Source organism: Calidris pugnax, unplaced genomic scaffold, assembly GCF_001431845.1.
Source record: "Calidris pugnax isolate Ruff unplaced genomic scaffold, ASM143184v1 scaffold24, whole genome shotgun sequence".
Lineage (NCBI taxonomy): Eukaryota > Metazoa > Chordata > Aves > Charadriiformes > Scolopacidae > Calidris > Calidris pugnax.
The window spans coordinates 28,912,157-28,937,924 of record NW_015090922.1 but is presented as its reverse complement, the minus strand read 5'-3'; the positions used below and the strand labels follow the sequence as shown (position 1 = coordinate 28,937,924).

General features: G+C 38.7%; 1 protein-coding gene across 1 annotated transcript; it reads left to right on the top strand.

Moving 5' to 3' along the window:
* Positions 1-18,626: 18,626 nt before the first annotated feature.
* LOC106892949 (sulfotransferase 6B1-like) lies at positions 18,627-25,768 on the top strand. Its single transcript, XM_014950522.1, has 7 exons — positions 18,627-18,977; positions 19,916-20,055; positions 20,717-20,806; positions 21,453-21,579; positions 22,361-22,455; positions 22,971-23,127; positions 24,209-25,768. The coding sequence occupies exons 1-7, from the start codon at positions 18,776-18,778 to the stop codon at positions 24,337-24,339; spliced, it is 942 nt and encodes a 313-aa protein (XP_014806008.1). The 5' UTR covers positions 18,627-18,775; the 3' UTR covers positions 24,340-25,768.

Sequence of the window (25,768 nt, the reverse complement as noted above, 5' to 3'; positions counted from 1 at the left end):
GTGCTGCACAGCAGGAAGAAGCTTCTCAGCAGATATAATTATTGTAGAGTAAATGCGCAATCCGTAAGCTTCAGCATGATCGAATCCATTGCAAAGACTCAAAGTCTAGTCCAGTGTTGTCCACATTTGTTTTCCCTTCTTTTCTTTTTTTTTTTTTTTTTCCTACTGAATCATCCATCTTTCAAATTGGAACAGCTATTTTTGAGCGGGATTGGAATTATACATTCCAGGTAGCAACAGCCAAGATCATTCTTCTTTTTACCATTTACCATTTTTTCATACTTCTTTCAAAATTTCTTCTTTCTCTATTTTTTCATAACTTATCTATATAGAAAAAAAAAATGCCAGATACTTCTCTTTTCCCTTTAGAGACCCTTCAAAAAGTTCAGAATAAGGTGATGCAGTTGCTCAGTGCTTGCTTTTTTTAAAGCTATTTCTTACCTGCTTCACAGAATCATTGTATTTTCCAGATATTGTAGGACATAGTGACAATAGCTGCAGAGAAAAATGAAGAGGTGACAGGTGAAAAAATGAAATATGATGAAGAAAAGACAGGGCATTCATATCTTGAACTGGGAGATCCAGGGAAGTCCTGCATTATTACAAGCACTCTGCCTTTCTTTGAACCTCCCCATCCACTACACCACCAGGAGAAAGTTACTTTTGCACTCCTTGAGCACAAATAACAGCAACTGTGCCCCTTTGCTAATCCCGAGACAGACTGATGGTGATGGCTGAAGGCTCTTCAGATGGAGCATGCTTTTGAGTGGTATCTTGGTTTGAGGTAAAACAGAACCAATTTTCTGTTCAGTAATTTTACTTTTCAGTTAAGCTGCTTCTAACTAACTGAACTCTCTGAAATTAACAGCATAATTTTCAAACACTGTTCGTTCCCAGAGAGATAAGACTTGATTGTTTCTAATTTGTGCCAAGGAACGCTATGCAGAGAGGCTCTTGCTTATACTTACTGCTATAACAACCAAGCTAGCCTTTTTATTTACCCCGTTGGAGGGTCAGAAACAGACAGGGCAGGTGATCCAAAACTGACCAACAGGGTATTCCATCCCCTCTGCCTCATACTCAGTGTAAAAGCTGAGGGATCAAAGGGTCAACTCTCTTTTTTTCCAATGACCAGTGTCTGAGGAGGACTTTGTTTGTCTGCCTTTGATCTGATCCATGCATTCTTGAATCCAGTTCCCATCCATCACAGAGTCCAGTCTGGGACTTTCCCAGTGCCTGCTGGTGATGTGACCATCATCCTGATAGCTTGATACTGGTTTTGTATATTTGTAATTATTTTATTTTATTATTTCATTAAAATAATTTACTTTTTCTAAACTCATAAGTCTCTTTCTCTCTCTCCCTCCTCTCCTTGGAGAGACAGGTGGGAGAGAGCATCTGTTGTTCATTTCAGTGGCCAGTCTGGCCCAAACCACGACAAGTGGTTAATGGCTATTCTGTTCCCCAAGTGTGCCAAGAGACATTGATACTTCAGGGAGGCAATTAATGTGACTCATTTTAGTTGTCTGTTTCAGGATGAGAGGAGCATTGCCCTGGCAGTGATCACATCTCTTCACTGGCTATAATGGAGTCTATGGGGAACTAACTCACATATAGAGCTGTGGCCTTGCTGTATCTCTTCATAAGGACATCAGCTGAAATGAATCCTACTGCCTGCATCTTAAAACTGCAATAAATAGCAACTTCATTGTACAAAAGTAGCCTTGAGCTTAATGAGCCCAACTCAGTATGGAGGGAAAATGTGCACATGTTTGGCAGCTCTGGCCTATCAGATGTCACATAGCTTGATGGAGTTACAGTCATTTATTCATAGATTGCCAGATACAGCAGTATTAACTAATGGATATATCCCATGGATAAAAATAGCCATTTTGGTCAATAACAAAATCTTTATTAAGAAGTTGCTTCACTGTTCTGTTCCATTTCTTCCTTCCTGTGGTCACCAGCCCGGGTGTTTGCCGTATCTGTGTTTTCCCAAACTGCTGCTGGAAACTCACCGTCTCTGTCTCCGTTGCTAGTGTTCGCTATTCTCTTCCTTCCCTCAGTTCTTGAGCTCAGTTTCACAGCCACAGTTATTCTCGTCAAACTCTTAACTCTGAGATCAACCCAGGCTGCTACAGAGGGGTTCTCTTTTCCCATGTCCAATTTGGATGATACCAGAAAATTAGAAAAATGCAAGGCAGCCATTCATTTAATTATTGGAAGAAAGAGGAGACCAAAGTTTCTCTGGATGTCCAGTATGTGTTTTCTTCTGCACTTTCTCTGCTGATGGAAAACCTTGTTTTGTTCCTGAAGAGGTTGCAGTAAAATGGGATAAGCTTTGAAAATTCCTGAATGGCTGCTTTAGTCAAAAAAAAAATTAGATTGTGGGCAAACAACTATTTAGAAAGGATTTTGCACAATAAACAGGCAGTGTCAGCCTTGCCAAAATCCTGTCATGGTACTCTATGGTTTCCAGTGAAGCAAGCAAACACTCTGCGCTCAGCACTTCTAGCTGCAATCTGGTTAATATCTTGTAGATTCTGTTTGCACAGTTATGAAAGCAAGGATATCAAATAAGAACATTCAAACTACTTAAAAATGTTTTGGGAAGTCTATCTGAATTTCCCATAACTTTCTTAAAGACATTTCCAGCATCAGGCTGCTCCAAAGACGACGAAAAAGAATTTTTGATGCCAGTAACTTGCAGTGTTTCACCTATTATTTTTTCAGAACCAGATTCTGGGGGTCAAATAAATAGTTGATTTTTTTGAGTACTTAGTAACAGGGAAAGGTGTTAAAATCATTGTTGAAAATAGTAACTTCTGGTCTTGTAAAGAAATGCCAGTTAGACTATCTAAGCAATAAGATAGTGTTCATCATACAATATTTCAAGTATGCTTTACACATATCATATGGTGAAGATCTGATCTGGGAAATTTCTGTACTTGGTGATATTCAAAAGACATCTGGACATAGTCCTGGGCAACCTGCTCTAGGTGACTGCTTTGAGCAGTAGTATTGGATTAAAGGATCTCCAGGGGCCTTCTCCAACCTCAGCCACTCTGTGTTTCCATGATACAGAGCGGGCAAAGCAGGCTAAAGATCTCCTCTATTGAATGGGCTGAATCACTGCTCCTGTATTGCTCTTACCTGGCTATTTCAGCAGCTGAACTGTTGAAAAAAGGTCTTTTTGATCTTAAGAACCAAGTATGTGACAGTAGGTTTTACTTCTGAGTGGGTTGCAACTCTGCCCAATGTTAGCAGGAGACGGGACTCAGCTCTTCTGCTCCCGGCTGCTCCCATGCTCTGTAGTGATCTGGGCGTTTATGCAGTGCTCTGTGTTCAGTGGTGAATGACGAGGTCAAATTTCTACTCCTTACCCCTGCTACCCCTGTACTTCAGCTCAGATACATATGCACATAAAGCAACAGCGGGCTGGTGGTAGCTGGAGTTTTCATTCTGGTAATTTTGTATCATTTATATAGTAAGTAATGATAACATTTCCTGTAGGGGAATTTTTTTGTGTTATTTTACTCTTTTGAGCGTACAGAGAAAAATGCAACTGGATAAAACTCATGTGATTTGTACTATGCCCATTAAAGCTCTAACTAGGGTAAGGCTTGAAAATTTTTATGTTGTCTTACTCTTTTGAGCATGCAGAAGAAAATGCAACTGGATAAAACTCATATGAATTATGCCATGCCTATTAAAGCTCTAAGGCAAGGCTTCAGTCATGACTTCCATAACTAAGTCCTAATCATAAGGGCCATAAAAAGGAAGGAAGAAACTATTTTCCCAACCATTTTTCTCATACTGAAAAGTGGCAAGATCATTTTCACTCAAATTCTCCTAAAAATATAGCCTTCGGCAACAAGTCAAATTCTTAGCCTGAAAGGCTTTGGGATGATTGACAGAATTGACGTGATTTGTTCTTCATAAAATAATATGAAACCGTACTCACAGACCCTACAAGTACATACATCTAGGGTAGACTAAACCCCTCTATTTTTAAGTATAATTGTCAGCTAAGCAAACACAACAGTGAAATAAAAGACTGAAAACTGATCCTTTCACCAGCTGTAACCTGAGATCGAGCTTAACTGTGTACTTTAAACAAACATTGCATAATAGAACATATATTGAAGCTCAAGCCGTATTTTAGATCAGATATTTTATTTATCCATTACAGGATAAATATTGATTCTGGCTAGACTCCTGTGACATGAGGCCAAGTTAAAATAAAGTCCTTAAAGAATGTGAGACCCTCATGTCCCGTCCTGGAATGGACCAAAGCTGCAATTAACTGTGTGTCTTATGTACAGGTGTGGCCAAAAAAACATCCAGCATATAATGATAATTTCTCAAAATAGTTTGCTAGTCTCCAGTAATCTGTGACCTAAGGACATGATGAGTCTGGAAGTACTTCTATTTAACAGCCCTCGGGGAACTTCTCTTCCATGAGGTTGTTGCTTCCTTCTGACAGCTTCTTAGCTTTCAGAACCACGGTGTCCTGCAGCAGGGTTTTGCTTAAACTGGTAGATACTTTTAGGAAAAATCAAGAGCTATGGCTTCTCTTGCTACTAGTGTGGTAGTTAATCATTTATGTAATGTAACTCCCAAGTTGTTCCAGCTGATTTTACTTTTCAGGGAAAGGCAGATGTCTGAAAACGCACAATGTGCACTTTTTGTAGAGCCCATTGATCTGCTCCCTTTATCACACTGAGCCCATTGGCCTGACCCTCAGTGACACTGCAATGACTGTCCGGTTTATCAGCCATCAAATGTCTTTTCAGGGACTTCTCAACATGCTGATATTCCTGCTGCATTCCCTGCTGTGTTCTGGACCCCTCTATACCTTGATCTGCATACCCAGGCCAAAGCTTTGGTGTTGCCAATGTCAACCAAAAACCTACCGTCACAGGCAGTCTTGTATTCTGTTTGCCAAATTTGGGTATTCTAAATCTCCTCCCTCCAGATTATTTGGAAAAAACCCCCACACTCTCCCAAGATTATCCAACCATGTTATCATATTCACTTACAGTCAAAGTACAAAGCTAAATTGCTTTTAATTATCTCATGTACAATGAACATATGCCAGAGGCCTTGTTAACAATGATGGAATCAGAATAAACACGTGAAGGTGTAGGCTGCATGCTAACTGTCCGTTGAGTCATCATGAAAAACAAATAGATTCCATTATGTTTCCTCTGGAGTCTATTTATTTCTCAGTGAGGTCAATGAGTCAATTTTAAATGGCCCAGCTGCAGCTAGTTCAGGATCTTTTTCTGCAAAGGGCTAGGAAGGGAGGAGTTAAGAAATATGCACTGACACAAATAACCCATAAATAGGTAAGCTGCACCTGCCTCTGCTGTCCATGATTACACATCAACAAAGACTTTTGGAATGCAACAGGGAAAAGAAAGGAGTGGAAAAGTATAAAACAGCTATAGCTGATGTGCTAGAAAAATTGATGATTGATCCTGACAGACCGGAACATAAAGATCTGATCTTTACCTATGGGGGGACTGTTTACCCCACTACTCTTTGCACCTCTGAAATATTCAAAGCTGTGGAGTCCTTTGAAGCCAAAAGAGATGATGTTGTCCAAGCAAGCTTTCCTAAACATGTATGTTTCTCTTGCTGCACAAAGGAGGTTGCCATAATAATGCTGATAATCAGAACAGGTATAACAATAGTAGTAACAATAACAACAGGAACAACAACAACAATAATAGTAATTACTGCTACTGTTGTAATTATGGTGTTGCATTTAGAACTATGAAATATTTATTTCAGGTTTTGAGATGAATGGGAGAGTAAAGTGGTGTTCCCATTTGCAAATTAAAAAAAACCAAAACCAACACAAACTTTGGCATAAAGCTATCTGATTTGTTTTCATGTGCAATGCTGTATGTTGTACACTTTTCTCTCCCCCTATCTGATTTGTTTTCATGTGCAATGCTGTACATGTATGTTGTACACTTTTCTCTCCCCTTCCTGTAAACTAGATGAAGTATTTCCATCCTACCACAATACAAATCTTACCAGTTTTTGTCTTAGGATATACCACAGACTCCGCAGGAACTCACACTGAAAAGGGACATATACATGGATATCTGGCATATCCAGAGTTACCAGAATTAAGTGCATGAACATTTTTGAAGGACATCTGGTTTTCCAGAATCTAAAATGCTATCCTTCATTTCTCTAGTTGGTCAATATAGCCAAAACTTTCCAGTACATGTGGGTAGACCTTATCACTCCCTACATCTACCAGAAAGGAGGTTGTAGTGAGGTGGGGGTCAATCTCTTGTCCCAAGTAACGAGTGATAGGACAAGAGGAAATGTCCTCAAGTTGTTCCAGGGGAGGTTTAGCTTGGATATTAGGAACAATTTTTTCATGGAAAGTGTTGTCGAGCACTGGAACAGGCTGCCCAGGGAAGTGGTTGAGTCACCATCCCAGAAGGTATTTAAAAGACAGGTAGATGTGCTGTTTAAGGACATGGTTTAGTGGACTTGAGAGTATTAGGTTTACGGTTGACTTAGATGATCTTAAAGGTCTTTTCCAACCTAAATGAGCCTAAGATTCCATTCTACGACAAACTTCTGCTAATGTGTGTCAGAGTTCAAATTCTTGCTCAGGACTTTTGGAAGTATTTCCTTTTTCCCCATCTTTCTGCATTGTTCCAGCTTTTCTCCTTCCCAGTCTAATCTGAGCTTCTTCCTTCTCCTGTTTCCTCAACAGGCTCCTCCATTTTGACTCCAGAAGGCTGCATCGTTCTAACTTCCCCCACCAAGATCCAACCAATTACTTTCAGATTTCTCTCCTCAAATAAAGAGGAAACATGAACTCATATTTTGAAATGGAGCAGGATAATTTTTGTCCATAAACAATTGTTATTAAGAGCTTTTAGGTTAGGGTTACTGAAAACAGCGTTTGGTCCCAGTAAAAAGCATAACAATTTCTCCTCTCCCAGCTGAAATTTTTGCTAAGTATTTTGAAACTAACATAACTAACATTATGTTAATTTTGGTTTCTACTTTCTCTCTTCTCTGAATTTTATTGATGCAGATAAAGAAATTACCCCTAAGAAGACTTATATGTACCTATATGGTTCTTCAAAATTTACCTGAGTCCATTTGCAAGAATAAAGCAAAAGTGAGTGCCTTTTAAATTATTTATAGAAGTACTGATTTCAGTGGATTTTCAAGCCAGTTTAGATTTATTTTCACTAGTATCCTTCTGGGATCATTTTACTTGTGTTGCAAGAGGCTTGATTCTGAGTGCAAGTCATCCTGCAAAAAATACTAGCATTTTACCCAAATGTGACCCTTCTCAGTCATTTTATTGTTTTATCTGGTCTATTTTAATAAAACCACTGTTCACCATAAATATCTGAAAAACTTCATGCCAAGCAAAACATACTTAGATTCTATATAATTAATCTACATGTGCTCAAATAATCACATTTCAAAAACTTTCCTCAATGCTACAGACAGTGAAATAATTTGAATCCTGCTTATAATGTGAAATCAGCACTTTAAGATTAATATACACAGTCTGAGAAATCTTTGCTTTGGCAATTAAAATGAACATTGGTATTTTTCCATTACAGCCCTTTCCTAATACCTGTATATGTATTTTAATGTATGTCTTTCAGATACTGTTATTGCTCCAAAATCCAAAAGATTTAGTGACATTTTATTATTGTTTTTCCCTAGTCTTTTTTCCTTTCCATCTTATGGATCCTGGCATAATTTATTAAAAGACTTCGCAGCTGGAATAGATACTATATTCCTTCCTAATGGATACATTCACTCATGGTTAATGGTGTTTCACTCTCACTGTCTTGACCACCAACCTAGAACATGCTCTAACACAAGCACGATCTTACCTTCAAAATAGCCTTCTCATAAATTGTTCTTTCATTGCCTCAGCTGACTGGGAATGGGGCATTTGGTGATGTTCTCTTCTGTAAAGATGAAATTTCAGCCATTCTGAAGACACTATTCTCAGCCTGCCTTCCTTAGGTGTACTATTCCCAGCTTCATTAGCAGAATTTTACTTCCGTAAATATGAGCTGGATAGTCACAATGTACAATGGTGAAAAATTCAATAGATTTCCTAGCTTTAAGGGTTATTTCACAACTGTCTTACAACGGGCTTGGCACACAGCATTTTGGGCACCTTTCCTCTTTTAAAACTGTGCACATCTGACTCACCAAAGTCAGCTAACCAGAGGTGAGGAGAGGCAGACTGTTGGTGATGCGGCAATGAGTTCTTTCCTCCTCTGTGGCTAAAAAGATATTAGGTACTAGATGGCAGCACGACAAAGCTTGTCCACCCATTAAGACCATCAGGTCCTTCTTCCTAAGAGACATTTGCCTTTTTTTTTTTTTCCTGAAAAAGTTATGGGAGCCTTTTGAGGACCCGTTGGCTTTATGAAAATATTTTGTTATTTCTGAGTGTCTGTAAGCCTTTTCGTCCAGACAATCAGGCCATCTTATCCTGAACTAACTCCAGAGGTACAGGCAGGAATATCCATGGCAGGAATACCTAAGCAGCTGGTGAATAGTTCTTGAAATGCAATTGCTGCCCAGCTGGTGTATTAAGGTGAACAAAAACTGAAGCCAGTTAACTTTATTTCACCCATGTAACAACACAGGAGTTGGTCTGTGGCTATTCACTTATTCCTGCCCCAAGATGAGGGCCATCAACTGGATAAGTGAAGCAGAAAGCTGTCCACAGATTGACTATACGCAGTGGACCTCTGCAGACTAGCAGAACTGCTCAGGTTTGGAAAGAAATCAAATCCAATAATAATTTTAAAAAGCAAGGAAAAACACTTCAATTACCATATAGTGGCATATAAGTAAGTTTCCAGGGAAAATAAATACACTGAATACTAAAACCTGTGTATTACATCTTACAGTATCAATGAAGCTTCTTTGTAGGTGGTGTTAGAGACTGGAGGAATCTTTTTGAGGAAAAGCATAGTTTGGAAATGGAGAAAATGTACAAGGAAGGCTTAGCAGCAACCGCTCCAGGTTAAGATAAGACATGTATTGCAAAGCTTGGGAGATAAAACAGACCTCTTACAGCAATCGTTTCCTGAACTCTGACCAGGAATGCAATTGCATGATACACAGGAAAAAAGTCAACATTGCAGATAAGTGTTGTAATATTCAGACTACAGCTGCCTTTATAGTGATTGCAGTGTATATCAGATGTTACTGCTAAATTAAGAACTTCAGCATACTGAGAAGTTGTTCATTTAATGAACAGTATTATAATTAGTCACATACAGAGGAATCTAACAGCGCTGCTTCACAATATGCCTTCTTAAAGGAATATTCTGTTTCCCCTTTTATTACTTAATTCTCTCAGTCTTTCTAGAGGGCTTAAGGGTATTTGATACCTAGAGACCGTTCTAAAGACTATCAATTCAGGTCACTTCTTGCCCAAAATATCCTGAGGTACAGGCAGGAATATCCATGGCAGGAATACCTAAGCAGCTGGTGAATAGTTCTTGAAATGCAATTGCTGCCCAGCTGGTGTATTAAGGTGAACAAAAACTGAAGCCAGTTAACTTTATTTCACCCATGTAACAACACAGGAGTTGGTCTGTGGCTATTCACTTATTCCTGCCCCAAGATGAGGGCCATCAACTGGATAAGTGAAGCAGAAAGCTGTCCACAGATTGACTATACGCAGTGGACCTCTGCAGACTAGCAGAACTGCTCAGGTTTGGAAAGAAATCAAATCCAATAATAATTTTAAAAAGCAAGGAAAAACACTTCAATTACCATATAGTGGCATATAAGTAAGTTTCCAGGGAAAATAAATACACTGAATACTAAAACCTGTGTATTACATCTTACAGTATCAATGAAGCTTCTTTGTAGGTGGTGTTAGAGACTGGAGGAATCTTTTTGAGGAAAAGCATAGTTTGGAAATGGAGAAAATGTACAAGGAAGGCTTAGCAGCAACCGCTCCAGGTTAAGATAAGACATGTATTGCAAAGCTTGGGAGATAAAACAGACCTCTTACAGCAATCGTTTCCTGAACTCTGACCAGGAATGCAATTGCATGATACACAGGAAAAAAGTCAACATTGCAGATAAGTGTTGTAATATTCAGACTACAGCTGCCTTTATAGTGATTGCAGTGTATATCAGATGTTACTGCTAAATTAAGAACTTCAGCATACTGAGAAGTTGTTCATTTAATGAACAGTATTATAATTAGTCACATACAGAGGAATCTAACAGCGCTGCTTCACAATATGCCTTCTTAAAGGAATATTCTGTTTCCCCTTTTATTACTTAATTCTCTCAGTCTTTCTAGAGGGCTTAAGGGTATTTGATACCTAGAGACCGTTCTAAAGACTATCAATTCAGGTCACTTCTTGCCCAAAAGATTTCTGTCATAGTTAAGCTCTCATCCAATTATGATTCAAATCAATGGAATTTTTTCATTGACTTAATTGGAAATTGAATTACATCTGCATTAAACACCGATAAGAAAGAAACTCTTAACACATCAGTAGCTCAATGTGTTTAGAGTATAGTTATCTTTTTATAGGCAGAATATCAGCCTCTATCTCCATAGCTTTGGGTAATTTTGATGCATATCTACTAGTAAAGTTTGCTCTGTAAATTCACTGCCAGGTCTTGTACTATTTTGCAAGTATGCATCAGCAAAAATCTGAATCTTATTAACACATAACATACCACCTTCAGCATCCTGATTTCTTTTTTTAGTCTAATGAAAACAGTTCTCATAAACAAATCAGATCATGTTTGTGTGTGTCATTCCTAGGCATTGCTTTTGTTATTGGTTTAATCACAATACAACAAAGCTACAGTTTGTAGCTGCTTTTGACTTTGTTTCATGGATTTCTAACATGTCTCAGACCTGCCTTGCTGTGAGTTCTGGTCCTGGTCAGAGAATCCTGCACCCCTTGCCATAATTTTGCTGGTTACATCATTGAGGGGTGTCATGTAGTTACCGACAAGTAGCAGCTTTTCTGAAAATGTTGGAAATATTTGTAATCACTAGCCGTTGCTTTATGCATTAATCCACTGCTGACTGGACACAGTTATTTACCTGACCAGCATGAATGTGGAAAAGTGATGGGTTTCCTGCCCCAGACTTGAGTCTTGTCTACTTTTTCTCTCCGCTGAGGTCTGCTCTGAAGTCAAAAGGGAAGCACTGGTCCCAAACTTTGAGACTTTCCCTTGGGAGCTCCCGGGAGTTCAAGACATCTCACTACGCTATGTCTGTGGTAGGTAAATAGTTTCTGTGGGAGAGATGTGTCTTTGCTCTGACTATGGAAGTCTGCTGAGGTCTCCCCAGGGTGTTAGCCTCTGGGACTGTCATAGAAGCTCAGAAGAAACTTCCCAGCTAAACTTCACCTACTCTTCTACAAGCACACCTTGGCTGAGCACAGCAAGGCTAGTAACAGCTACTTGTGCCATGAAGAGTAGGAACTCTGTCTTGCCTGTGGTCCCAGCAATGTTTTTCTTCTGCTGATTCCCAAGCAGTGAGGGAAGAAAATGGTATAGTTCAGACATGGAGAGTGCAAATGCTGGACTTAGCAAAAGAAAAAAAAAAGGGATGATTTTAAATATCTTTTAAGCCTCCAGACTAGGAGAGAATGGTTCCAAGAAATCTGCAAGACATTTATGCAAGTTTTCTTCTGCAATAGTCAATTCCCCACATAGCAGATGACTGCTTTTGCTACCTGCTCTTTGCAGGTGTTGCATTAACATTTCCTTGGAGTAAATACAGTTTATGAATCAGCTAGTTAATGACTCAATACTCATAAAAATGTGAATACTTATTAATATAAGAATGTTTCAGTATGTAAAATGTTATTGTCTCTAGGTTTTCCTCAGAGGAGACCTTTATTCATCTCTTCAAAGCAATGTTCTCCATTTCTCCCTCACCCTGCAATTCTCCAACCTGATAGTACTCAGGTTTGAGAAAAGGGATATTTTTTGCATTTCTACCACTTTTCTTCCACAGATTGCTTTTACTCAGTATGTGTTGCCTTAATTGGAGATCACTCTACTCTTTTCCAAGTCAGCAGCTACCAAAAGTAGGAACTCAGCTGGGAAGAAAGGTAAGTGTAGGGGTTAAAAACTACTGAGTGAAATTATAGTTTCCCACAATATGATTTAGTTTGTGTATAATAAGGCCTTCACTAAAGAGTTGTGCTATTCAATCTGAACTTCTTTGTATGATTCAGAAATCATTCTTATTTTAGCTCCCCTCAAGTAAAATCCATTTACAACCTTAAAATTTAACAATATCATTGATTTATTGAGGAAAAGGGTGATCCAGCAAAGCTAGTCTTGGTGGCCTCTGGTTGGTGGCCTCACTCCTTTCTGTAGTGACTTAAGGATCCCAGTTACCAAACAGCTTCTGCTGTTGAGCACAAGACAGAGACTAAGTGTGGGAACAGCACTGGAAATAATCAGGAGTGAAAAATAATCTATTAACTTGGCACTCTACACTAGCAGGAGCCTTTTTGTTTTGTTGCACTGACTTTTAAATCCTGGCAATTCTGGTAAAGTCTCCAGTTACAGCTGTTATAAAAATTGCTATTAAAAATGGGAAACATAGGTTTCAAGCAATATGGTGAGATAGATTTGAAACTGGACCAGTCCCAGGTGTCTACCCTATTTTACTATCATGAAGGACTCCTCCATCTCTGGCTGGAGATGGTGGGGAAGACTAAGGCATGGAGGACTGAGCTTCGGAAGGAGTTGCTGAATGGTATTCCTGGTACATCAAGGAAAATACCATCAGTTTAAGAATACTTTAAATCAGGATGGTAAAATCTGCGGATATTCAGGAGTTTTACCATTAACTATCTGTTTTCATGCTTCAAAGGCAACAACTGTGGGTTTTCTATGATGTAGAAAAGCCATAACTATTGGCAGAAAAAGACTAAAATAAGATAAATTACTCATCTGAAAACAAAAAGACAGAAGTTTTGCCTTTTCTGAGCCACATGTGGAAATATATTGCATGGACAGATTAGTAAGTCTGTTAAGCTGTGCTACTGCTGGCAGTTTGTGGTGCATTGACTCTGGCTGGATGCCAGGTGCCCACCAAAGCCAGTCTATCACTCCCCTCCTCAACTGGACAAGGGAGAGAAAATATAACGAAAGGGTCATGGGTTGAGATAAGGACAGGTAGAGATCATTCACCAATTACATCACGGGCTAAACAGACTTGACTTGCTGGCTGGATGCCAGGTGCCCACCAAAGCCAGTCTATCACTCCCCTCCTCAACTGGACAAGGGAGAGAAAATATAACGAAAGGGTCATGGGTTGAGATAAGGACAGGTAGAGATCATTCACCAATTACATCACGGGCTAAACAGACTTGACTTGGGGAAATTAATTATTTACCAATCAAATCAGAGTAGGATAATGAGAAAATAAAAACTAAGTCTTAATACACATATATCCCCCCTCTCCCTTCTTCCTGGGCTTAACTTCACTCTTGAGTTCTCTACCTCCTGCTCCCAGGCGACACAGGGGGAGAGGGAGTGGGGATTGCAGTCAGTTCATCACATGTTGTCTCTGCTGCTCCTTTCTTCTGTGTCTTAGAGGGCTTGAATTGTCTGTTTGGCACAGCTTGGTCCCTGAGTAAGTGGTTAGGTGTCTCTGCGCTGATGTTTCCATGTGCTGCTTCTAGAAAAAATTGTTTGCTAAGGCTCAGTGTAGCACAAATGCTGGAGCCAGCCTGGGTCCAGCACTGCCCCCTGAGCACTAGGAAATGGAGCACAAACATCCAGAGAAGCTCTGCATGGAGCCATCTCATCTTTCTCAGGGTTTCTTAGAGGTGATGCTACCAAAAAGATCTATGCTGCTAAGTTTACCCTGGAAGCAGCAGAAAAGAACTTATCACACAGTGGTGTCTGAGCTTTTAACTCTTGTTCCTACACTAGGTAACATTAATCTTCAGTCTGGCTAATCTGCCCGTAGATAGTTGTGAACTGGGTATTTCTAGGCAAGAGATGTTCAAATTATTGTTTCTCTCTCTGTTGCCTTACATCAGCTCATCTCTCCTGTACCCTCACCTCCATATCCTATGAGAGTAGAAGTGTATGGGTACAAAGCTCTGTGTTCTCCTCTCATGTCCCAATTTAGCTTCCAGCAGTGCACACTACATCCCTTGTCCTCCTCCACAACACACCACGTGGAGCTCAGTCAGCTCACTTAGTCCTTCAGAGGGCATCAGGAGGTGACAGTGGTAGATCATGGGTCAAGAGTAAGTAGGTTGTTATTGGTGGTGCCCACTTTGGCCTGGTAAACCAACTGGTAAGCATTGGAATTAGCCCACAGACCATTGCCTGATGGTTCTTCTGTAAACTTTCTGAAGGATTAATTTACAGTGTCATGACTGGAACTCAACAAAATTCATGGAGAAACACGTTTTGAAAAAAATCAGAGAAAAACACTCTGTAGTTCTTTTTACATAAATTTCCAGTCCTAATACTACAAGATTTGAATAAAACTAAATGTCCTTAAGTGAAAAACCAGATGAAATAGGATTTTCAGACAAGAAATTAAGTTATCTTCTCTCTGTGAAAATATAGTTTTGACTTTATGCTTAAGGCCCAAGCTGCACACTTCCAGGTCCTGTAGGAATACATCCACTGATTTCTTACATACTCTACTGAACAAGTTGTGTTTGCTTTGATAATCCTAATTTGTACATTCAAATTCGTATACTGAAAATTAGAATGATTTTTTTGCAAAGAATGTGACAGGACTAATTTTTTTGATGCATCTGGATAACCTGTTTTAAGATACCTCTTTAATCAGCTTTATTTAGCATAATTTACATTTGCATTTTCTATTTGGCCTCATTTGTTTGTATGGCATAATTTCTTCTGTAGCACAAGCTCCAGGGCTTTGACTATTTCAAAGACATAGACCATAACGGGACAAATGACAGGTTTGCAGGAAGTAGGACATTTAGTGCATTAGCAAGAATCAGAAAGTTCCTCCATAACATCAGTGAGTGTTTTCTGACATTATTCTTTTCTCCCTCCTTCATGTTTCTTCCCCTTCCTCTTTCAATGTCAGGTTCTATAGATACACAATGAGGCAACAGGTGACTTCTTGAGGTCACTGGCCTGACTCCTCCATCTGCACATTTATTTGGTAACAAAGTTCTAGTCAGAAACTTCCAAATTTAAAATTAATTTCACCAATACTGTTGGGAAAAATCAGATAAAACAAACAAACAAGGAAATAAAACTCTCTTGGTGATGATTTGAGTGGTCTGTTAACATACAGCTGACATCTTTAGATTAATATAAGAATATGATTTCTCCAGCATTGTGTGTCATGAAATTATCTGTATTTACTGGCATGTTCTTTCTTATTACCTAGTGGAGTATTAACAGGAGGGAGAGGGCAGTTAACCTTTGCATCTGTACTTTGGGAACTAGCCAATACATTAATAGAGATGATGAAAGCTGTGGAAAATTGCTTATTCCCTACCTTGTTCCAGAGAGAGGATTAAGAGAGTGGAAACTCTCCAGAGACAGCAAAGTTGAGGCTGAACAAAAAAATGAGAGGAAAGTTTAGATGATACTTGTGGGAAATGTTGGGGAGCAGAAAGACAGAGCTGGGTATAATTCTAAAGTGGTCTAACCTGAGGTTGTGACCAGCTTTTTCCTGGTCAGGGAAGGTGGCCATCATGAAGAAGACTCTGCAATTCAGGAGGAAAACAAAAGATGAAGGAGATTCCCAGAAAATTTTATGACAGGTGACACCCCAGCTCAAACAGTTTTTTAGAGTAGTCAAGAAAATGAGGCTGGATTATGTACTGAGGGTTAATTATTTTTCATGTCTGATGCAGTATTTCCTATATTTTTAAGTAAATAACAGCGCTGTCATGCAGGCTGGTAAATATTTTTTTTTTTTTGGTGGCAGTTGTCTCATGCCTGACATGTACTCCTGACATAAGAAGTCCTGTGCAATCATGAAAGGCTCTTCCCCAGCATTTCTTGGTGTGCCTGTGTCCCCAGGCAGCAACCTCTGCCGGTCTTAAAAAGGTGCTCCTGCTCCATTGTTTCTCTGTGCTCCTTTGTGGGTGTACAGACAAGCTTTTATCACATAACCTAAGACATCCTACCTACCTTCCTGGTCTCTGTTTGGAGGCTTTAACTCCCCTCAGATCAGGCACATGCTACATTATTTGAAGGGGAAAATACCAGATATGGCATTTCCATCGTACAGCCAATTCTACTTTAATCCCTACTTTTCATGAACTCATTCATAGGATCCCAGGGAATGTCCTTCCCTCCCCAAGGTTTTTTTGCAGATGGGTGATCAGGGGCATTTGTGGTACCTTCATGAATGGATCAATCTTAATGGATCCACCTTAAATCTTACTAGGTCATTTATGGAAGCCTTCTCCAAAGTTTTGCTGAGATTAATGCAGATCACAGAAATAGTTATAGAAACCCACTTCTTCTTATTTACCATCTGAGAGCACAAGCTTTAAGGGTATTTTTTTGTTGTTTTATTTATCAGGAAGTGAATCAGCATAGGTAGATCAGTCCACTAGGCAATCGTCAGCTGTCAGTGTCCTGTAGCTGTCACAGAAAAGGTCACCATCCACTTTCTGCAAAACTCCACAGTCAGGAAAGACCAGGTCTGATAATGGGAAGTCAGAAACCTTTAGAGGCACTGTGGTAGCTTGAACAACAAATACTGTTAATCTGGCCAATACAAAATCTTTTAATCTGTTTTTAATCTCCATGTTTTTGAAGCTGCTTCTTAGATGTTTTCCATCAGTATCCAAATTCAGTGTTTGGCAGGATCAGAGGGTCTTCTTGTGTAACACGTACAGTGCAAGATATACTTCTCCCAGATGGCTGTATCAAAGGTTCACATTAGTAAATCTTGATACTGCTTTTTTTTTTTTTTGCCAAGAAATTTAACTCCCCTCAAAATCCCTCCTCATGACTTATGTCTTCTAATTGGTTTTTCTCCACTAATACTGTTTTTTTTTTGTTCCTAAGGATAAAATTTGCCTCCAAGGAATAATTGGCCTGACTGCCCTTTCTGGCAAAAATACACTGGGAATACTCTGGGTTTTCTCTGTCAAAGTTTCTTTGGATTATTCTGTGATGAGTGAAGTGTGGGAGTGCAATGACCTGCCTTTCTATTGTGGAAATCCTATTCCAGCACTATGCTATTGCATGAGATACTTTAATAACTTACATACCATTTCCCCCCTTTTTGCTTCCTTAGGGAGCACACACTCTCCCAACATTTTGTATTACCAGCAGGGAAAAATACCAGTTAAAGACATTTTCTAAGTTTCTGTCCATGGCAGTTTAATGCCAAGGGAAGATAAAGGAAAACAATCAAGACAAGCTGCTTTTTTATTTTGCTAGGGTGGCTGGTTACACTTCAAGAATCAGCAAAGGTGCGTATTTGATGGTACAGCAACTCTTTGCTAACATCAGTCAGTTAGTTCGCTACACTTTGACACCAGATTTCATTCAACAAATGGACCGAGGAGGAGTCATAGTGTGTGCACTTGGTCCAGATGATGTCTGCACGTAGGTAGTCTTTCTATAGTGACATAGTTTTACAGAAAAGAGAAGATGAAGGGAAAAGCAAAGGATTTCCATGGACTGGTCAAAATGTAGGGCTAAGTCATTCTGCGAGCCTGGCAGCATGCCTCAGGGACCATGAGTGAATCCCTCAGGGCGAGCAAATGCCAAAAACATACAGGTTGCTGGTCCTCCTGCTCCAAGTGTTCAACAGGCAGCATTCAAACCATGGAGATAGGAAAGAATGGCATTTAGAAGCTTGGCATGAATTTTTTGTGGGAACTATTTTCTTGTTCCTTGTGACCCATCCTCTTACCAGACACTTGAATATTAAACCTGGGCCTAACTGCAGTTTTTCTACCGAGGTCAGTGTAGTCAGAAGCTCATTACCTGAAGTGCGTTATAAAAGCTAATCATTGTAGCTGAAGCTGTAGTACAACCAACTCAGAATGACTGATCAGTTGATAATTGAGCTCATTAAGGAAAGAACACATATGAAAGAGTCATTTCTAGGTAACTACCAGAAAACCAGAATTCTGTGCTGTAGTTTGAACAATGGCCAAAAAGCCTGTGTGTCCGTGTGCCCTCCTGGGCAGCAGTTGGAGGGAGCAGTTGGCCACCATCGTGGGATAGTCCACAGCCCATTTGCTAGCACAGTGAACATTTTCTCTCCCAGTCCTAATATGTTTAATTCCATTTCGGTGAGAATGATGAGCGATATGACAAAAAACAAAATCCCAGCAGAGTGAGTACTGGAAAGAGTAGAACTGCCATGAGGAATGTGATAGTGCTGCTTAAACCCCAGCCTTCAATTCACGTCTTTCTATTTTGATATATTTTGTTTATAAACTCTGTGCTGTAATTCCTTACAGATTTTTGGCACGATACTTTGGAGTTAAGCTCTTTAACCTAGTATGCAATTGCATTTTCTTTTTTTTTTTTCTTGTTTGTTTGTGTTCTACTTCTGTTGATTTCAAAAGGTTCAAATGACTCAAGGTCTTTGACTGGAGTTGCATATTTCTTTACAGTTTAAGGAAAAGTAGTAAATTATTGCTCACAGAGTCAAAAAAAGCCCACAACCCAGTCCTCTGTTAAAAGGTAATCTGTGTCTCTCTTTTTCTGCGTATCATTTCACACTGCGACAGAGCCTGTGTGTGAGAGAGAGAGAAGAATGGAGAAGCCCAGGAAAAAATTTGCGGACATCATAGAAAAGGCAATGGCTGCTGCTAACACAATGGATCGTGACGAACTGCTTTTTTCCTACAAGGGGATTCTCTACCCTGTTACTTTTTGCAGTCCTGAAGTATTCAAAGCCATGGAGTCCCTTGAAGCCAGAAGCGATGATATGATTTTGGCAGGATACCCTAAATCTGGTGAATATACTTTTCCTTCTTCATAAATAAAGTTATGTAATGGGAAATAAGTAGGTTTGTACTAAGTATATGTATATAGAATAGAATAGAGTAATAATATAACATAATATAATATGAATATATATTATATTAGTGTAATATTAATATAAAATAATACACAAATATAGTAATATATACTAATATAATGTATACTACATATATAATAGTATATATGTTATATATTGTATGATATATAATATTATATATGATTCAGGATTGTAAAGTTTTTGCTTTTTTATCATGGTTTCTTTTCAAAGAAATGCTATGCACCAGAGTGCAGTTATTAAGCCTGTAGTGACAAAGATGTAGGAACCCAGTGTCCAGAAGTCAGGAAATAGTAAACTAAACATGGAAGTTCTCTACAGACTCTTTTTTATGTTATGAATAAAAATATAATAAATGTGTATAGGAAATGACACTTTAGAGACTTTTTGCCTACGGTAAAAAAAATGAGCACATACAGCACAATTTTCAAATCTATTTCTGCTGCTGTGCTCAAGTTCTGTGTCCCATCTTTCCTCCCAAGGTAATCCTGTGCAGGACAGCAGAAAACATATGTAATTTACTAGTTTTTGAGGTACAGGTTTACCACCCCATCCCTCTTACATTTGTCTCTATAAAAATTCATTATATTAATGCATGCTTTCCTATTTGAATCTTAGTGGTTCTTCTCCTTTATTAGTTAATTTACAATATACAACACTGAGCCATTCACGTTGAACTAATGTAGCCTTATAAAGAGTAAAGGTAGAACCCTGAGATGTGATTTTCCAGACAGTCATCTGTGAAAGGAGACCAAACAATTCACTTGGTAGTGCTACCTACCTTGGCTTTTCTGGCAAATCCATTCTGCTTATTCTAGAGGTGAAACAAACAATTCTGTGTTTTTCCCCTTTCAGGCACAAACTGGTTAGGTCAAATCTTAAGTGATCTGTTAGTTATATTTGAAAAGAAAACACAGAATAAAGAAAGCAGTGTGAATGAAGAAGAACTAGAAGAATTCCCCTACCTTGAAATTGGAGACACTGGGAAATACGAGGTGGGCACAGAATACATATAAAAGTTGTAAAAATTTTGTACTTCAAATACTGAATATATGGTGTGTGAAATACTCCACTGATTGCTAAGAACTCTCCCACTTCTCTGTATGTGGTATCTGGTCAAGATGAATCTCATCTACATTGCTAAATACCGAGGGATAAATGGACACTTCAGAGTGCTTGAGAGGAGCACATACTCATTAGATAGGCAAGAACTGCAGAAATTAGCTGTAACATGTTTTGTATTTGAGAAAACTTTCATGAAATGTCGAATACTGAAAGAATAGCTTTTGTCTCTTCTGCTAGCTCTTCTTCCTCACCCCTTCTCTCTCCTCGAGATTCTTCAGCTTTCACATACCTTCAGTTAGAATCTGCATTGTACTGTTAGATTTGATCCCTTGTCTAACAGAACATGTTAAATTCATTATCACTCAAGTGAATTAGCAATGGGTAATCTCATTCCAAATGCTTATTCTCAGGGACTTTTGAAGATTAGAGCTACTCAGAGCAGTCCACTAAGATCCCAGCACTCATAAAGAATAAGTGCTTCTATCAGCCAATACTTGTTGATAAGTTTAGCAAGGCAATATTTTATCATAGGCTGATGAAAACAATACTTGTACTAACTAAACTGTCCTTTCCTCCTTCCAACTCGTAAAGCGAATGAACAAATTACCTTCTCGAAGACTTATATTTACTCATCTCCTTCCTGAAAATCTTCCCAGGTCTATCTTCAAAAATAAAGCCAAGGTGAGTGCTGATTTTAATGTCTTGAAAGGAAACACTCCTACAGATTTTTTAAAAAACTCATTTGGTACTTTTTTGCCAATTTTCAGAATCAGTCTTGTACTTAAGTGTTTAGCCTGGTCATTTCTACATGCCTGTTTAAGTACTGCCATTCATCTCACTTAATCTGAGTTCATCCCTATTGACACCTTTGTGTCAGTCTCCACAAACAAGATGTGAGGGGAGAGACAAAAATCTTCCAGCAGTAAAATGTGTTTTGACACAATTTCCTATGGGAAGCATTTTATGGTGTTGTCCCAAGTGAGTGCTTCAATGTGTCAAGTTTCAGAGACAATTTGTATTTCGCTATTTTTCGCCCACTACCTAAATAACAGATAATGCTTGTATTGAGCAAAACATACTGGGATTCTGCATAAATAATTTTGTTAATCTGTAAAAGATGTTTTAATAATTATAGGCACTCATCTTTGCAAGATACTGAAGCAAAGCGAAATCCTTCACCTTCTAAATTTACAATGAAATTGATACGTCTGCAAGTCGTACACAAGATATTAGAAATTCCATGAACTGCAATAATAAAGTAGATTATTATTTTCTTCATACTCTAGTCTGTTATGTCTTTCTCTACAAATATTTTATTTTTTTCTAGATATTGCTGCTGCTTCGCAATCCAAAAGATGTAGCTACATCTTTTTACCATTTCACCAATCGCATGTCTCCTCTTCCCTCCTATGAGACCTGGGATGATTTCTTCGTAGCTTTCATGACGAAGAAAAGTACAGTATATTCTTTTGCCTGTGTCAATTATTCAATGCTTTGACCTGTTCTAAAAACCTTGCTCTTTGTAAATCAGCTTCACTAGGGTTTTTTGGTTTACAGTACAAAAGCAGATATTAAAGACAGAAAATTTGAAATTTTAAGTAAAGTTTACAGTACTTGTCTTACTGCCTGAGAATAAATCCTTATCAAAACTACGTTTCCCCAAACTGCTTTAACTCGCACAAACTGATATTTTCTCTGAAAGAAGCATTTTCTCCTTATTGTGCTCTTTAATGCCCTTCATCCCTCCTCTTCAGTGTCCATCGTCTTGTGACTGTGTAGATGTCTGAACACCTACATGCCAAATTGGACAAGAGGAATGATTTGGACTAAGTCTAGTGCATTAAAAAAGAAAGAAAATAATCCCACTGGTTTAAAATTGCATAAATTATTCAGTTTTGCATATCACACAGCCAGCAAAATGTTTTAAACCAGATTAAGGGAGTCTGCAAGATGGTTTGAGTACTAATAGCTCTTCGGTGGACTCACATCTGTCTTGAAATACTAATAAGTTTTACCATACCAACTTACAAATTGTATCATATGCCTGAGACATGTTAGAACAGCCTGGAGCAAAACCCCATAATTCCCACAGAAGGGTGTAAACTCTGGCGTAGATATGATTAATAATGCCCATGGCTGAGGGATCAACTTAAGGAGTAAAAATTTGTTTATTTCCTAAGGTTCTCGTCTAACCTTTATTTATTTTTCATCTCAGTATTCTTTTGTTTTATTTAGTGCCTTGGGGGTCCTACTTTGAATACCTTTCCAAATGGAACAAATATGCTAATGATGAAAATGTTATGACAATAACTTATGAAGAGCTAAAAGAGGTGAGGTTACCAATAGTTACAAAAATTTTATACTTCAAAGAGCATTTGTTCCTGAAACAATTAACCATTATACTTACGTAGTGTATTCAAATGGGGTGATACTTTATAATTTCTTGTTTTAATGGAAAGGTGAAATTCAAACTTAAAAGCCTTTTTAAATTTTTGTTTGTGAAAATCGTTCTTGTTTTCTCTTTAGCTGTGATGTCACTGCTCAATCAAAATCACTGTAAATCAAAATACCCAGTTTCTGAGGAGAAAATTTTACATGTTCAACAGTGTAGATTTGCTTGACTGTAAATCTTGTACAATATTTTGTGACCTATAGGAAGACAGCTCCTGTCTTCTCTGAAATAATTATGTACTGCTATGTACACTATGAAATACTATGTACCACTCCAGTCCTACTGAACACTATGAATATGCAGCCAGCTGAGAGATGTAGGGAAGTGCAGACAGCTTGGAAAGCAGTGTAATTTGTTCAAATGTCATATGGTATGCTGCATTCCTCTTTTCAGAATCCCGTCCTGGGTGTGAAAAACATAGCTGCTTTCTTTGGGATATCCCTGACTGAGAAAGAGCTGCAGAGCGTGGTAGAGAGGAGCAGCTTCCAGTCAATGAAGAAGAACTCACAGAAGACGCATGGGGCATTTGGCGATGTTCTCTTTCGCAAAGGTAGGAAGTTCCAAGAGGTCCAGAGGTGGAAATGTCACACTCTCAAGAGCCTGGGCCACCCAATCTTTGCTTCTTTTTTGCACTTAGCATTACAGATTAGCATTAGTATCAAATATGTGGAGGGTACCTGGGAGGTATGGTTTAGTGATGATGCTCCTTGTTTGTTGTGTGGGTGTCTATTTTTGTCAGTTAGGTTGACGGTTGGACAAGATGATCTTTAAGGTCCCTTCCAACCTAGAAGATTCTGTGATTCTGTGATTCTATGTTATCACTGTTATGCTTGAGAAGAGTAGTCGAGGAGTGCTGCTGAGGAAGAGGCCCAGCAAGACTCTGGCAGCAGGCTGCAGCCAGCAGAGGAGAAGCAATCGCACACAGCAAATTTTAGTGGCGCACAGATGACTGGCAGGAAGGAGGAGTTGTCCATCTCTGTGCCAAGACCACCGATTTTTCAGCCACTAGAGGCCTACCTGAGCAGACAAAACTGGGCCAAACTCAGCCTGAGTGACATAATCACACTTTTTAGGAGAGTATAGGATCTCCTGAAAGGCTTATAGACAGCCCCTTGTTCAGACTCACAGGTTAGAAGTAAGTCAAGCTTGCAAGAGTCAGGTACATGGAGAAGGGGAAAAAAAAGGGAACTATTTTGCAGTGTAGTGGACACAACCTGGCTGTCAGAATCTATTTCTGCATTTTACATAGAAGAAGTCACTGCATAAAAGCTCAAGCTGCCAAGGGGGCAGAAACCCAGCTCAGTCTCCTGACAGATGGTTCTTAATCAAGCCTTCATGGTCTTCCACCTTGTCAGTCATAACTGACTGGAGTAAAGAGCTTCAGGGAAACAGGACTTTAGGCTGATTTTTTTGACACAATCACCTGAAGGGCAGCATGTTCTTTTGCATTATAGCAGTTTCACAGAGCTGTTGCTCCCCTGACTTTATGAAATTATGTTGGTGCAAAAATGTTTTATCTTGAAAAATGGACCAACTTCATTTGGTATACAAGGGAACAAAAATGACAGATCTACAGAATAAAAAATTAATAAGATGTCAAGTTTTTCAAGAGTTTCTTTGCTTCTTTGAAGGTGGTGTAAGTGACTGGAAGAATCTTTTCAGTGAAGATCAGAATGAGAAAATGGACAAAGCATTTGAAGAACATGTAGGAGGAACTAAACTGGGAGTGAAGTTAAAGTATGAAGTGTACTGTAAAGCCTGAAGAGTAATGAAATGTAGTTACAGCAAGAACTTTCCAATGCATTCTCAGGTCATCTGAATGGTCTATACAAGAAAATTAGATCAAATGGTCCAAGTATCTTAGAATTACTGTAATAATCACATTGCAGTGGCTTTTACAGTGACAATGATGAACAGATGGCTTTAGTTTCAAAGGTGAGATCTTTGGCTTGCTTTGGCTACAGTCATTTGCTGAATAAGGTGGCAACTAACCATATTCAAATAAACTTAACAGCCCTGTTTCAGTAGCTGACACTTGGAAAGAAATGCCTTTTTTCTCTTTCTAGCCAAATTCGATCTTTCTGGACTTACAATTATTTAGTATGTAGAATTATTATTTTTTTTTTGCAAAAATGTTTCAAATCAGGCAATCTTCACAGAAAAGATCACTAAGAAGAATATGGATCTGACATAACCATAAATAATGACAAAGGATATCTTCCCCATGATTTATGCACAAACTGGATCAAAGCTAGAGGGAGGAGAATGAAGGGGAATGGGGACTAGCATTGTTGGGTTTTTAATATCTCTGAATGCAGAATTTCAAGATGGATTTCAGATTACAGGCTGGTGTTAACAGGCAAGATCCACTCAGAGGCACTGCTTTTGTAGGATCATGGAACAGCCCAGGCTGGAAGGGATCTTGAAAAATCATCTGGTCCAACCTTCTTCTAAAGCTGGTTAATTCTGCCTGGACATTTAGAAATGCAGAGTTTTGCAAAGAAATAGGAATGCTAGAAATAACAGTTAAAAAATGTAAAAAAAAGAATGGATTCAAAAGCAAAACATCTGAAAGTCCTGACACAAGCCATCTTTAACAAATAGAAATTATCTGCAAGAGCTCAGAAACGTACCAGATGCTCAGAGGAGGACATACATAATAGTTGTGTTTAAAAATGTGAGAAAGAAGTATCAAAATAGAGCAGTCACCTTAACTTGATTCCTGGAAATTTACTAACAAAAATGACCAAGCAACCAGCCAACCATGGAATGTTATGAGGATAATAAGGTGATAAGGATAAAACACGTCAAAGTCATTCATGTTCCTTCTTTAAAAGATGACTTACTTCTTGAATAAGGCACAGACAGAAGATAAAATAGATGACAGCATCCGAGATGTTCTGAAGTTGTATGACAAAAAAGACACAATCTAGATCAACAAATTTATGGCTTCATATGTGGAGATGGCAACTTACAAATGTGGTTCTATAAATGAAAATAAAGTGCTGAAAGTAGATTTGTGTTCCTAGAAATTCATACAACAGTGACAAAAGGTATCCAGAGCAGGGTCATCAGCAGATCTACTTGGTGGAATATCCACTTGTTTACATGTCTGTTATGAAATCGGTTGCAATAGTGTGCTTGTGGTCAAACTGCATATACTGGATGACAATTAAAGCAATATAATTTAA